Below are 14,055 nucleotides of genomic sequence, written 5' to 3' on the forward strand. Positions count from 1 at the left end.
TGCAGCTGCTGGCAGCCAGGATGCACCCAGATCCCCTCCTAAAGGGGCACCCTTGGAGCTGCTCTCCGTGCCTGCTCTTCCCTCACTGTTGTCTCCTGCAGGCTCATGAGAAGTTCCCACCTCTGGGAGATGTGGAAAAGGGGAATACAACATGTTTCTTGCTCTTTCAAGTGCAAGGAAGGGCTTGGAGTTGGAGGCATCTCCGAAGTCTTGGGAACTGTAAAGGAAGAAAATGCAAATGGACTTTTTTTTTTATAAATCTCATTGCTTTTAAGCTGGTTTTTTGTTATTTTCCGAGTCCTTCTCCTCTCTAATGGCCAGGCTGGGGGAGCAGAGCCAGCCAGGCAGCCATGGGGAGCTCCCCTCTCCCATGAGGATGATGTGGTCACTATGCCTGGGTGGCATCTGGGGGCTTTACTTGCTCCCTGCTCCCAGCTCTGTCCCACCGTGACCCCCTTGAGTTGTCCCTGAACCCATTTGCTCTGTGAGATGCACTGGGCTTGGGATGCTCCTTGTTTTTGGGACTGCTGGCTCCTGCCTGGTCCTGAGGCTCCATCTCCTGCCCAGCCTGGAGGGCTGGTCCTGTGCTGAGGATGGGCAGAAAGAGGAGAGCTGGTTTAGGGCTCGACACTAAAACCAACCTTTTTTTATTTATTAAAATATTACCTGCTTTATAGAAAACTCTTTTCTGCTCCACTAATCTGCCTCCAGCTGTTTATCCTGTGCCTTGTTCATGCCAGGGCTTAATTTGGCTTTTCCCCTCCGCTAACTCTCCTCTTCCTTTACCTTTTCCCATCACCTTTTCCTTCCATCCCGTCCCCACTGGCATGTCCTGGGTGCTGGGTGAGGGCAAACGACCCTCAGCCTGCCTGTGGGACTGCTTTGATGATTTTCTAAATAATTGCTTTAAACTGCACTGTCCTAATTGGTGTGTGTCCAGGGGGGGTTTGTCCCTGGGCAGAGAGGGGGGAAGCAGAGTCTGAAATGTGTCATTAGTTGAGTTTTCTGCTCGATTTTCAGCTGTCATTTAAATCTGCAGTGAACTGTTTAAAGCCTGGGGGCCTGCAGGGCGTTGAGAGTGGAAGGGGGCTGCTCTCCTTGCTTGAGGAAATAACTGAGGGTCAGCAAGAGATGGGGGATCAGAGGAATGCAGAGGATTTAGGAAATGAACTCCAGGCTCGAGGGGGAAGCCGATGTGACTGTCCCAGGTTGGATGGTGCCCTGGGAAGAGCACCCAAACCTCCTGGTGAGGGACAGTGACACCCAAAGGGATGCTCATCCCCTAATACCAGGTAGATCCTGTTTTCCCATGGTCCTGGGGCACCCAGTGGGTGCAGGGCCCCTGGTTTTGTGTGGTTTTACCCACGAGGCTCCTGCAGCCCGATGGCCCCTCTCGGTCCTGCAGTGGCTGAGGGGGATTTCGCAGCACTGGGGCCTCTCCAGGGAGCACTTTCGAAAGGAGCCTCGTGGTCTTAGATTAAAATGAGTTTTTATTGGAGATCAGCCAGTTTCAAGGAGCAGAGGATTTATTGGAGCGGGTGCTGGCTGCTGGCCACCTGCCTCTACCTTTCCAACCTGCTTTCCTTTTGCTTTCTTGTTTGGTTTGGGGTTTTTTTTTCCTCCCCCATCTCTCAACTTGTCTCTCTTTCACCTAAAGATGATGGATGGGTCTCTCCCACGTTGCAATAGTGATTTTTATTTTTTTTATCTCTTTATTGTTGTTTGTTTGTTGTTTTTTTTTTTAAAGGAGCAGTGGGGAGCCAGGGAGGGCAGGTGTGAGGCTGCAACCCCAGAATGGTTTGGGTTGGATGAAAGGGACCTTAAAGATCATCTCATTCCACCCCCTGCCACGGGCAGAGACACCTTCCACTAGCCCAGGTTGCTCCAAGCCCCCTCCAACCTGGCCTTGGACACTTCCAGGGATCCAGGGGCAGCCACAGCTTCTCTGGGCAACCTGGGCCAGGGCCTCCCCACCCTCATAGGGAACAATTCCTTCCCAATATCCCATCTAGCCCTGCCCTCTGGCAGTGGGAAGCCATTCCCTGTGTCCTGTCCCTCCATCCCTTGTCCCCAGTCCCTCTCCAGCTCTCCTGGAGCCCCTTCAGGCACTGGAAGGGCTAAAATAACATCTTGATGGGTGAGTTTTTTCCCCTCAAATGGCAGTTTTTCCTAGATTTTCCTTCCAAACTCAGTGGCATTAGGAAACCCTCTGTGACTCAGAGTTTCTGTGCCCTGCTTGGCTTTTCACTCCCTGCACAGAGCTGTCATGTCCCTGTCCAGCCCTGTCACTGAGCTGGGGGGTGACCGAGCTGTTGTCCCCACCCTGGTGAGCTCTGCTGTCCCTCCATCCCCTCCAAGGAGTCACTCCTTCAGCTGGCAGCTCCAGCTCTGCTTCCCAACCAGCTCCTGCTCCGCATCCATAAAACCCTTGCAAAATGAAGCCTGATTTCTTTGGCTCCTGGGGGAATTGCTGCGGGTTGTCCAAGGCCATGGGAGATCAGCTCTTGGTGCTGGAGCTTCCCTGGGAGACGCTCAGGGCAGAAGCAGGGATTGAATCCCTGATTCCTGTGCCTGCCCTGAGATGGAGAAGGCTCTGACACACGTGGAGGCACTGACAGCTTCATTTTCCAGCGGGATTTCCTGGAGACAGATGCTGCAGTGCTCAGACCTGGTCCCTTGGCACCTCTTGTCTGCCGGAGCCGCCCTCTCCCTGTCATCCTGCCTTGCTTTCCACTGCCTTCCAAGAGCTCTTGGAATTATTTTTTTTTTAATTTATTTTTATCTCTCAGTGGTTTTGTAGGAGGAAAAACTCATTGAGACAGGGAAGCAGGGGGGAGTGGGTTCTTCTCTCCTCTTCTTGCAGGGCTGTTTGGGTTTCTCCTGGAAGGATCAGTGGCAGGCAGGACCCTTGGGATGGGCAGTGTGATGGGGAGAGCTGCCCCTTTCCTGCAGGTGAGCAGGACTTCACCTGGAGCTGGGGGAAAATCCTGTGGGAGATCTTTGCTCCCCAGCTCTTGGCTGAGGTTATTGGAGGGTTTGATTTATCCTCGAAGACCTGCTTTGAATTCCAAGGAAGATCTGATCCCACAAGTGGGAAAATTTACCTGGAGACCCCCTATGAGGATTTGCTGGGAGGGTCCAAGGCTCTCTGTGCTGGTTTTGCAGCTCAACCCTCATCATTGACTTCTGCAGAGCAAGTTGCTGGGTCTTCCTTAGGGAACAATGCTGGAACCTTGTTTCTCTCTTCATTTATTTGATTGAATTATTATTATTTAGTGCTTTTTGAGTCTTTTCTTTTTTTCCACAGAGCACCTGGGCTCTTTTCTAAAAGCAAACCTGAAAATGAAAATACAATACATTGCTGCAGCTGAGGTGGGGGGGGCACAGAGGGGCTGATGTGTTATTTGTGGTGACAAAAGGGGGGTGACAGCTCACCTGGACCTTTCTGGTGTCAAACCAACCTTAGGCTGAGGATCAGAGGAAGGATTTAAGGAGCGATGCACGATATTGATGTGCACCCAAATCCTGTTTTGGATTGAAGTCTCAACCAGGAGATGCCTCGGGGCTGCTTCTGCAGCTCACATTTCACGGGAGGTTTGGAAATGGTTTTTCTCATCATGATTTTTGGAGCAGATTTTGGCTGTGTGATGCCAACATCTGGATACAGCTCCAAAATAACCCTTGGCTGGGATAGTGCATCAACCCTCTGGCTGCTGGGAATGGTCCTGCCTGTCCCCCCCTGCCTTTGGACACCCCTCCTCTCCATCCCTGCCTCCAGCTTTGCTGGCAGGAGTTAAGCTAAGCTTTAAAAGCTGGAATTTGGCAGTTTGCACAGGTTTTGCTGCAGCTCTGCTTTTGCCCTGGCTGGGAAAGCTGCTGGACCCTGGTGTGTGCTGAGCACCCAGTGGGGTGGGGGCTTGGAGGGGATCCCTGGAAGTGCTGGTGGATTAACAGGGAACAAGTGGAAGGTGTTTGGGGAATGCCCAAGTCCTTGCTGCATCTCTCTCTGAGGGGCTGTGCAGCCCCCCTTGTCCTTGGGTACCTGGGAGCATCCCCTGGAGCTGCCTGGCAGCATCCCAGATGGATCAAGAGCCCAGGGAGGAGCAGGTTGGTGACCTGCTGTGGGACTGTGTCTGCAGGCTGTCACCCCTTGTCACCCTTTTGTCCCCTTGTCTGTCCTCCTGCCTTTAGAGCTCCCTGTGCACTGGTGCTGCTGGGGGAGCACCCACGTGGGGCTGTGCTGCTGTTTTATTGGGGTGCATTAAAAAAGCAGCCCAAAAATCTCACTGACAACCACAAACATCCTCTTTTAAAAAAAAAGAGAGGGGCTACTGAGGGTGTTCGTAACCCCCAGCCACCTCTGCTTGGAGCTCCCTGCTCCAGGATATTCCCAGTGCCGGGAGATGCCCCTCGTGGGATGCAGGGACAAGTGTAATCATAGAATCATGGAATGGTTTAGGTTGGAAAGGACCTTAAAGCCCATCTTGTCATCTTGTTCCACCCCCTCTATAGGCAGGGACACCTTCCACCATCCCAGGTCGCTCCAAGCCCTGTCCAGCCTGGCTTTGAACACTTCCAGGGATTCAGGGGCAGCCACAGCTTCTCTGGGCAACCTGTGCCAGGGCCTCCCCACCCTCCCAGGGAAAGATTCCTTCCCACTATCCCATCTATCCCTGCCCTCTGGCTGTTTCAAGTACCTCTGCTTCTCCTGTGTTTAAAAAAACAAACCCAACCCACACCCTGGGCTTGAAGCAAAGTCCAGATATTTACAGCAGAGGAGGATATAATTAGCACAAAAGCAAGCAGTTGGAACCTGCTTTTTCCGATGCCGCAACACCGGGAAGAAAATTAATGGGGGAAAATTGTGTGTGTGGGAAGCCCTGTCTGATGAGGGAGGCTCAGGTGGATCCCTGCTCCCAGATGGCCTTAATGGGCATTCTGTGTCTTTTAAAATAACCCCTCAGTGGTTTAATTTTAGTCTTGGCCTCTTTATTTTGGTCCTGTGGCTCTTTGTTTGTGAAGGGAGGGCGGGAGGAAGGGCCTGCGTTTGTTAACGAGGGCCAGTTCGTTAATGAGGTGGCCTTTGGGACATGTCCCCTGGCACGAGGGGGGGTCAGCAGTCACCCCCCACATGCCACAGCCTGGACCAAATGGAGCTGATCTCGTTAGAGCAGAAGTAATTTTGCTGGGGGGAAAGGAGAGGAGAAAAAAGGGAAGTCTGGCCACGGTGCCTTCCCCTCTGTCGGTGAAATGAGCTGTGCTGGGCTCCAAGGACGTGAATTGTCATCCTTTTAGTTCACCCTGAGTGGCCACCCCAAGGGGCCAGGTGGCCACGTGGGTCAGGGACACGGGGAAAATTGGCCTTTTTGGTGGTTTCTTTGCCTTGGCCCAGCTCCCATCCCTGAGGGAGGCACTGGGAGATGTGTGTGGTACCTGGCACTGTGTCACCCCAGCTGAGGCTGGGACCCCCTGGGTGTGTTGGGGTCCCCTCAGGTGCAGGTCCCAAATGCTGTGGGAGATGGATGGGTGTCCTCTGCAATCCCAAATACTGTGTGGGATGAATGGGTGCCTTCTGTGATCCCAGATGATGGGGAGGGGATGGATGAGTGCCTCCTACAATCCCAAATGCTATGGGGATGGATGAGTGGCCCCTGTGATCCCAAATGCTGCAGGGAATGGATGGGTACCCTCTGCAATCCCAAAGGCTGGGGGGGATGAATTAATGCCCCCTGCAATCCCAAATGCTGTGGGGGATGAATGAGTGCCCCCTGCAATCCCAAATGCTGTGGGGGATGGATGGGTTCCCCCTCCAACTCCCCTTTGCCTTTATTAGGCTTTTCTTGGAGCTCCTCAATGGGAGCTGATGGGAGGAAGTGCCTGGATTTGGAATTAGCCAGTGGTGAGAGCCATTAATAATGGAGCACAGTCTGTCAAGAAAACAATGGTGGGCTTGGATAAACGGCCCAGCTTTGCTACTTACAGCTCCTGCTGTTATTAAAATGGAGATTAATAATCCCCTCGCCTTTGGTGAGGGGGAGGATTTGGTGGGGCAGCTTCTTATCTTCCCTGTGTCCCACCCACCTTGTATCCCAGCCCCTGGACAGCTGGGACTCCTGCATCCCCCTCCTGCCTCCAGACTGCCTGACTGGAGCGTGCAGGGCAGGGAATGATGCCGCCTTTGGGATCCCCTTTGGGATTTTCAACCTGCCTGCCCCAATAATTAAGGCTTCAGGGTTGCACTGGGGGCTCCTGGCTTTGCTGCTGGGGATGTGGGGGGACGGGAGGTGGGGTACCAGTGGCTGCCAGTGGTGGGGCAGGCCTGGGAATGACATTCCTGGCATCCCGGAGAGCAGCGCTGGTTGCACTCGTTAAGCAAACGAGCTTTCTCCCCCTGCTGTGCACAGTTCAAACTCGGCAACAACTGCGTGGTAAATGATGGGAGGAGCTGGGAATGGGAACGACACAGCTGGGGCCCGGCTGGGGAGGGGGACTGATGCAGCTGAAGCTGTGAGAATTAAAGGGCAGCAGGTGGAGGGTCTCTGGTGCCATCGAAGCCATTCCTGACCCCCGTGCCCTGGGAAGAGGGGGCAGGTTATCCTGGAGGCAGCTGGTCCAATCCTTTCCTCCTCGTCCAGTAGCCAGGTTCCATCTCAGTGTCCTGCTGCTGCCCACATCCAACAGACTCCATCCTGTCCTGCACATCCCCCAGGGCATGGGCCACTGTCCTGGGGAACATGAGCATCTTTGTGATCCCACATCCTCCACCTCCTCCATCCCTGCTGGCAAAGCTCAGGAGATGTGGAACAGGGGGATTAAAATCATAGAATCCTCTGACCTGGACAGGACCCCCAAGGATCATCCAGTCCAACCCCCGGCCCTGCACAGACACCCCAACAATCCCACCCTGGCCTTCAGAGCGTTGTCCAAACCCTCCTGGAGCTCTGGCAGCCTTGGGGCTGTGCCCACTGCCCTTGGGGAGCCTGGGCAGTGCCCAACCAGCCTCTGGGGGAAGAACCTTTGCCTGAGATCCAACCTGAGCCTGCCCTGACACAGCTCCAGCCGTTCCCTGGCTGCTGTCCCTGCTCCCCCAGAGCAGAGATCGGAGCTGCCCCTTGGGAGGAGCTGCAGCTTTTCCTGAGCTCTGTCCTCAGCCTGCTCTGCTCCAGCTGGACACACCAAGTGCCCTCAGCTGCTCCTCCTATGGCTTCATCTCCAGGCCCTTCACCATTTCCTAGTTACTCCACTCTCTCCCTCTTCTCCCTCCCTCCGCAGGCTCCTACCTGATGGTGAACTCCTCCCAGCACGCCCCAGGCCAGAAAGCTCACCTGCTTTTCCAGGCCCTGAGCGAGAACGACACCCACTGCCTGCAGTTCAGCTACTTCATGTACAGCCGGGACGGGCACAGCCCTGGCACCCTCAGTGCCTACGTGCGGGTCACGGGGGGCCCGGTGGGCAGCGCCGTCTGGAACGCCTCGGGCTCCCACGGCCGCCAGTGGCACCAGGCAGAGCTGGCTGTCAGCTTGTTCTGGCCCAGTGAGTACCAGGTGAGCCCCAGCAGACCTCCAGCCCCCCCCTCAGCCCCCCGGGCACAGGTGACCGCAGTGTTTGGTGCCGCAGGTCCTGTTCGAGGCGGTGGTGTCCGGTGAGCGCAGGGGGTACCTCGGCTTGGATGACATTCTGCTCCTGAATTACCCGTGCTGTGAGTGCCAGGGGGTGGGGCTCGAGGCGGGTGGCACTGGGGAGGTGGGTGCTGGTGTCCTGGTGCCTGTTGGGATGATCCTGAAGAGAGCGGGTGGACTAACGCCGGGTGCAGCCTGGGTGTCCTGCTGTCACCTGGGCTGGTGGAGCTCCATCCCCTGGGCACCCCTGAGGCTCCTTTCTCCATCTCCATCCCCATCCCTGCCAGCTCCAACGTTGCTTTGGTTTTTATAAAACCTTGGAAGAGCACAGACTGAACATGGGGCTTGAGTGTTCCCGTCAAGAGGGTCCACCCAGACCGGCTGGAACCCAAAATCCCAGGCTGTCCCAACACATTGGCTCTTGGGGTTCACCACCTACTTCTTCCAGAGACCTGCCCCTCTCTATCAACCCCAGAGCCTGCCTCTGGCAGGGATGCCAGAGGGTGCATCTCTCCCTGGGACACTGGCTGTATGGAGACAGGAACAAATTCTTGACTCTGAGCTGGAGTTGGTGTTTGCTGGGTGCTTTAGTGTAATGCTTCTCCTTGGTTGGTTGGTACTCCTGTAAAACCTTTTGCCAAAATGCTTGTTTTTTTTCACTAAATTAAAAGAAGTCTCCTGGGAAAAAGTCTGTGGCTTTTTCTCTTTACCTGAATTCAAGGTATCAAAGAGCTAAAGGCTCTGGAAAAGTTCACATGGATGAACTCTTGGAGTCTAAATATCTGTAAAACCCCCGGTAAAGCTCGAGGCTTCGGGACTGGGGTTTTGGAGCTCTGCCCCAGCCATGACATCCTGGGTGGGTTTTTTGGGCATGGTGGGATTTTTTTTGAAGATCCCCTCGGAGCTCGGCCACTTTGTCACCTCTCCCTTGTGCCCTCTGGCAGCCAAAGCCCCTCATTTCTCCCGCCTGGGCGACGTGGAGGTGAACGCGGGGCAAAACGCCACCTTCCAGTGCGTGGCCGCCGGGAAGGCGTCCGAGGCCGAGCGCTTCCTCATGCAGGTGAGGGGTGGCCGTGGTAAAACCCCCCGTGCACTGACCTGGGGACACGTCTGGTGGCCCTGGGTGTGCCTGCAGTGACGCCTGGTCTCTCCCGTGGCGCAGAGGCAGAGTGGCCAGGCGGTCCCCGCCGCCTCGGTGAAGCACATCAGCCACCGGCGCTTCCTGGCCACCTTCCAGCTGGACGAGGTGTCCAAGGCTCAGCAGGATCTGTACCGCTGTGTCACCCAGTCCAGCCGAGGCTCGGGGGTCTCCAACTTTGCCGAGCTCATCGTCAAAGGTGGGTATGTGCCCTTGGGTCTCTGGGTCACGGATGGGCCGTCTCTGCTCTGCTGTTGGCAGAGGAGGAGGAAGGTGGGACGCCCGGGGCAGTGGGATCGCAGTTTCTTCTTGCTACACACAGACTTTGCATCATAAAACCAGGAAACTGCCTTTGCTGGTGGCCTGAGATGATTTATTTTTGATTGCAGGAGGTGGGAATTAATTAATTATGGTGAAACTGTGCGGCATCACGCTGGGCTGTGTATCTCATAAAGATAATTAAGGTTTGATCAGATGAAACCCTATTGCAGCTGTTAAAGCCTCACTGAGGGCACATGCACAGGCTGAAGTCTGAGGACTAGCTGGTGCCCTCCTGTACTTTGGTGTCGATCCCCACATCCTCTGGGTGGGGAATCCGAGTTTGTCCCGTGCTTTTCAGCATGAATCATGGAACGGTTTGGGTTGGAAGGGACCTTAAAGCTCTAATTGTTCCACCTCCCTGCCGTGGCAGGGACACCTTCCACTAGACCAGGTTGCTCACAGCTCCATCCAGGGCCTTGAACACTTCCAGGGATGGGGCATCCACAGCTTCTCTGGGCAACCTGTGCCAGGGCCTCACCACTCCCAGAGTAAAGAATTTTTTCCTAATATCCAATCTAAACCTACTCTCTGTCAGTGTGAAGCCATTCTCCCTTGTCCTGTCACTCCAGGCTCTTGTAAAAGGTCCCTCTCCATCTTTTTTGTAGGCCCTTCAGGTACTGGAGGACCACAATTAGGTCATGCCTAAGCCTTCTTTTTTGCAGACTGAATGTGGTCGGTTGGTGTGGGAAGAGATGTTTGGGATGTGTCAGCTGTAACGAGTCAACAATAAAATTGTGGCGGCCGTGGTTGTGCCAGCGTTGGCCTGGCTCTGGGAGCTGCTTCTGGAGGGGGATGCTCCACCTGCCCCTTCTCTGTTCTCTTCCAGAGCCCCCCACACCCATTGCACCCCCCCAGCTGCTCCGGGCCGGCTCCACCTACCTCATCATCCAGCTCAACACCAACTCCATCATCGGCGACGGCCCCATCGTGCGCAAGGAGATCGAGTACCGCATGACCTCGGGGCCCTGGTCGGAGGTGCACGCTGTCAACATGCAGACCTACAAGCTCTGGCACCTGGACCCGGACACAGAGTATGAGATCAGCGTCCTGCTCACCCGGCCCGGCGAGGGGGGCACCGGCAAACCGGGGCCGCCCCTCATCAGCCGCACCAAGTGCGCAGGTGGGTCCCACGGGGCCACCCAGGGCGGCTTTGGGAGAGGTCCCCTGCCACCCCAGCCCTTCCCACCACCCGTGGGCGTGGAAGGATGTTCACTGCCATTAATCCAAACCACCCACGTGCATGTGTTGGCAGAGGAACTTGTCTCCTCGTTAGCACTGACTTCTCCCTTCACGCCAATTAGAGCTAATTAAGCTTCCCAGGGATGGCACTCTCCTCCTTTCAAGAGCCTGAAACAGGCTTGGTGACAACACGAGGGCTCCCATGGCCTCTCTGTCTGGTTATCTGGGGCTGCTCATAGGGTGGGTGCTCCCGGTGCCCACCGGAATAGTGGAACTGGTGCCCGACTTCACCTCCTCAGGGAAAGGATGAGCCCATGGGGGCTGCTGTCCCTGCAGTGTTGGTGGCTGTGAGACCCAGTGATGTCCCCAGCCCTGTCTGCAGGGCAGCAGCATCCTGTGCTGGGGCTGCTCCCAGTTTTGGGGCCAGGGTTGCTCTCTGCACTCACCCCTGTAAAAGGGTTTTCCCTGACAATACACATAAATCCATGAGATGTTTTTCTTCCTCGCTCGTCTCTCCCCGTCTCTTCCCACACAGAGCCCATGAGGGCCCCCAAAGGCCTGGCTTTCTCCGAGATCCAGTCCAGGCAGCTGACACTGCAGTGGGAGCCACTGGGCTACAACCTGACCCGCTGCCACACCTACACCGTCTCGCTCTGCTACCGCTACTTCGTGGGCAGCGGCCACAACCAGACCTTCCAGGAGTGTGTGAAGATGGAGCGGAACGCCAACCGCTACACCATCAAAAACCTGCTGCCCTACAAGAACATCCACGTCAAGCTCATCCTCTCCAACCCCGAGGGGCGCAAGGAGGGCAAGGAGGTGGTTTTTCAGACCGATGAGGATGGTGAGTCCGCCCGGGGAGGTACACCACCCCCAAAAATGGGACTCTGCGGCTGTTGAACTGTCGGTGTGTTTCTTGTGGTGGGCTCTCAGCCCAGGGTGGGAATATCTCCTGTGGCATCGCTCTTACAGGGAAGTGAAAAGGGTGTTGCAGCCTCAGGGCTGCGCAGGGGGAGGTGAGAGAAAGGGGCAGTGATGGTGGTTGGGGAAGGGAAGTGCTTGGGGGCTGGCTGGGGGTGTCACTGCAGACACACTGCCCTCGTCCTCAGAGTGGAGTTTGACCCATGCCCGGTCTGGTGGAGGGTGTGAGAGTTGGCTGATGCCCAGCTCCTCCCAGCACAAGCCTCCTCACTCATCCCTTATTGGGAACCAAAGCCTGGTAGTGATAATAACAGCAATTAAAACAATTAATGCTTTGTACTTAGGTAACGTCTTTTATCTGCTTGGTCTCCGATGGATCCAGCACTGCTGAATTCCTGGGAGAGAGCTGTTAACCAGGGCAGGAGCGGCTTTGCTTAGCTCCTCCAGTGCTCTTCCCCAGTTCAGTTTGCCCTGGAGCAAGTTCAGGTTGTGCAGATGAGCTCTGTGGTGATCAAGGCCCTTGTTTTTTGGCACAGCATTGCTCCTGAAAGGCTGAGCTGTTGTTTTCCCCCTGTTCTGGCTGTGCCCCGGGGTTGGGTCCCTGCTGCCAGCACCTGAGTAGGGTGATGTCCTCGCTGGAGGCTCCATTGCTCCATGGTTTTGGAATCTTCTCCAAGGCTGTCCTGGAGCTGGGGCCACTGTACAGGTCTCCCAGGTCTGGCCTTACCTGCACTGCGTCTCTCCATCAGCAGTGTTTGGGTCACTTGGGCTCTGGAGAGCAGTGGACATGGCAGGAGGTACAGGACAGGGCTGGCTCCGTGTGTCTGGTGCCACCCATCAGTGACAGGCCACATCCAGGGCTGGCCTCTCCCACTGGTGACTCCTGCTTGTCACATCCTCTTTGCTGCCCCACAGGGATCTCCCCCGTGTGCTGTGATGCCTCTTCAAGGGCAGCCTCCACAGGGTCAGAGCTGCCCCTCTCATGGCTGGTGGGGCCAGGGGGCCTCATCCTGCTCCGTGGGGGCTTGTGTGGGTGCAAGGAGCTGCTGCAGCCCTGGGTGGATGCTGGGTGCTGAGCACCAGGAGCATCCCTGGCTCTCCCAGAGTCACATGTTAAACAAAATCAGAATTAATCTCCAAAGCACTTTTTTAGCATGAAGAATCAGCAGTTAAGGTGGAAGAACTGATAACTGCAAAAGACTGGCTCCAGACCCCCTGAGGAGAAGCCTGCTGTGGAATTCCCCTGCATGGGACTCTCCGTGATTTGGGACCCACCGATGTGTGTGTGATGCTCGTCCCTCCTGTTTCCCAGGCTGGAAAGCAAAACCTCCAGAGCTGGAGCGGGACTGAAGTGTCTGAAGAAACCTGAAGTGTCTCCAAGTCCCGTTTTCATCTCCAAATCCTAAATCCAGCACCCTCCTCTGCACAGCAGCACTTTCCATATCCCCAGCTACCAGCCTGCCCCTCGACGGTTCCTTTTCCAGCTCTGATTGCTCCAGCTGTTCTCTCTGGGCTGTGACTGCTCCAGCTGTTTTCTGATGGAATATTAATACAGGAGCTCCAGATGTCTTTTTGCTGTACTGTAATCACTCCAGCTGCTTTTCCCTGTGCCTCGATTAACTGGGGCTGGTGGCTTCCCCCTTGGATTGAACTTGGGGCCGTGGGCACGTGTGGCCTCCTTGAGATGGATCCATGGATATCCACCTATGGATATATGGCCCTTATTCCACATGGGCTTGGCACAGCATCTCCTCTGCCTGCCTGGGAGGAGGATAAGGAGTTTTGCTCCTAGAAGTGAGTGATGAGCAGCCACCCGTGCAATTAAGCCAAGGTGCTGAAGGCTCATTAATCACAGGACCCTTAATTGTGGTTTATTTTGGCACGAGGCCAGTTTTGGTGGCAGCATCTGCTGGTGCAGAGCTGGGGCTGGTCTTGGTGGGCTGCAAGGATGCACATCCCAGGTGGTAACCCCTGATTTTGGGCTGGAACCCCCATCTCTGGGGCGTTAACAGCTGAGCCAAACCAAGGGGGTTGTTCGCAGCATCCTCTTGGACCCGGGGCAAAGTCGTGCTGGTGTGTGGGCAGGACACAGGGAGGGATCTGCTGGATCCATAGGTTTTCCAGCTGGTGTTTCAGTGCTCCATATGGATGCAGGTGACCCACAGCTGGAGATTTTGTTCTGTGTACACGAAATGATGAAACTCAACCCCGGGTGCCTGTGGAAATGCCATTGCAGTGTGTTGGTGCTGTGAGGAGCCAGTTGTCTCCCTTGCAGTGCATGCAAGCCCAAATAAATAGATATAAATCCATAAATAAATATATATATGTGTATATATGGATGGCAGAGGGGTATATGCACATCTGGAAGCTGTTGTGTGCATCCTCTGCTGGTCTCAACCTGGTGTATCATGCCTATACCTACCTATAAATATATAAGCTATATATGTTATAATATTAAGATAATATATAAATTGTACTCTAGACAATAATTTAATGATGATACAATATATAATAATAATATAAAATAAGATGTAACTGTCTATATACTACAGGTCATATATAATACATAATGATAGAAAATAATACATAATTATATATATAGCATAGGTTATAAGATATAAAAAAAAATATATAGGTACACACATTCCTGCCCTGAAGGTTTCCTTAATTTTCCCAGGGTTTAATAAGAGCCTGTGTACACGTGTAGGACACAGTGCCTCTCATTAAATTAAGTTGTAAATCAAGTGGAAATGCCGTGTTTGCACGGTGGGGGAGGAGATCCCTCCCTTCCCTCTCTCCTGGCCCCTAATTAGATCCGAACAAAAGCTGTGGGGGGAAAAAAATAAAAAGCAAAGCAGAGGGGCAGAGCTGCTGTCC

The 14,055-nt window shown here is 54.6% G+C and overlaps 1 protein-coding gene across 4 annotated transcripts in view; it reads left to right on the forward strand.

Annotated features, from left to right (window-relative positions):
- Window positions 1-14,055, forward strand: part of PTPRU (protein tyrosine phosphatase receptor type U) — a 67,713-nt gene that overhangs the window by 18,978 nt on the left and 34,680 nt on the right. For all 4 annotated transcript variants that reach the window (XM_064635256.1, XM_064635253.1, XM_064635254.1 and 1 more), the window contains exons 3-8: window positions 7,273-7,544; window positions 7,618-7,699; window positions 8,564-8,679; window positions 8,782-8,956; window positions 9,905-10,198; window positions 10,793-11,101. In XM_064635256.1, coding sequence (XP_064491326.1) covers window positions 7,273-7,544; window positions 7,618-7,699; window positions 8,564-8,679; window positions 8,782-8,956; window positions 9,905-10,198; window positions 10,793-11,101 — 1,248 coding nt within the window. The remainder of the gene's footprint in view (window positions 1-7,272; window positions 7,545-7,617; window positions 7,700-8,563; window positions 8,680-8,781; window positions 8,957-9,904; window positions 10,199-10,792; window positions 11,102-14,055) is intronic.

The sequence above is a fragment of the Pseudopipra pipra genome, chromosome 24 (assembly GCF_036250125.1).
Source record: "Pseudopipra pipra isolate bDixPip1 chromosome 24, bDixPip1.hap1, whole genome shotgun sequence".
In the NCBI taxonomy this organism is placed as follows: Eukaryota; Metazoa; Chordata; class Aves; order Passeriformes; family Pipridae; genus Pseudopipra; species Pseudopipra pipra.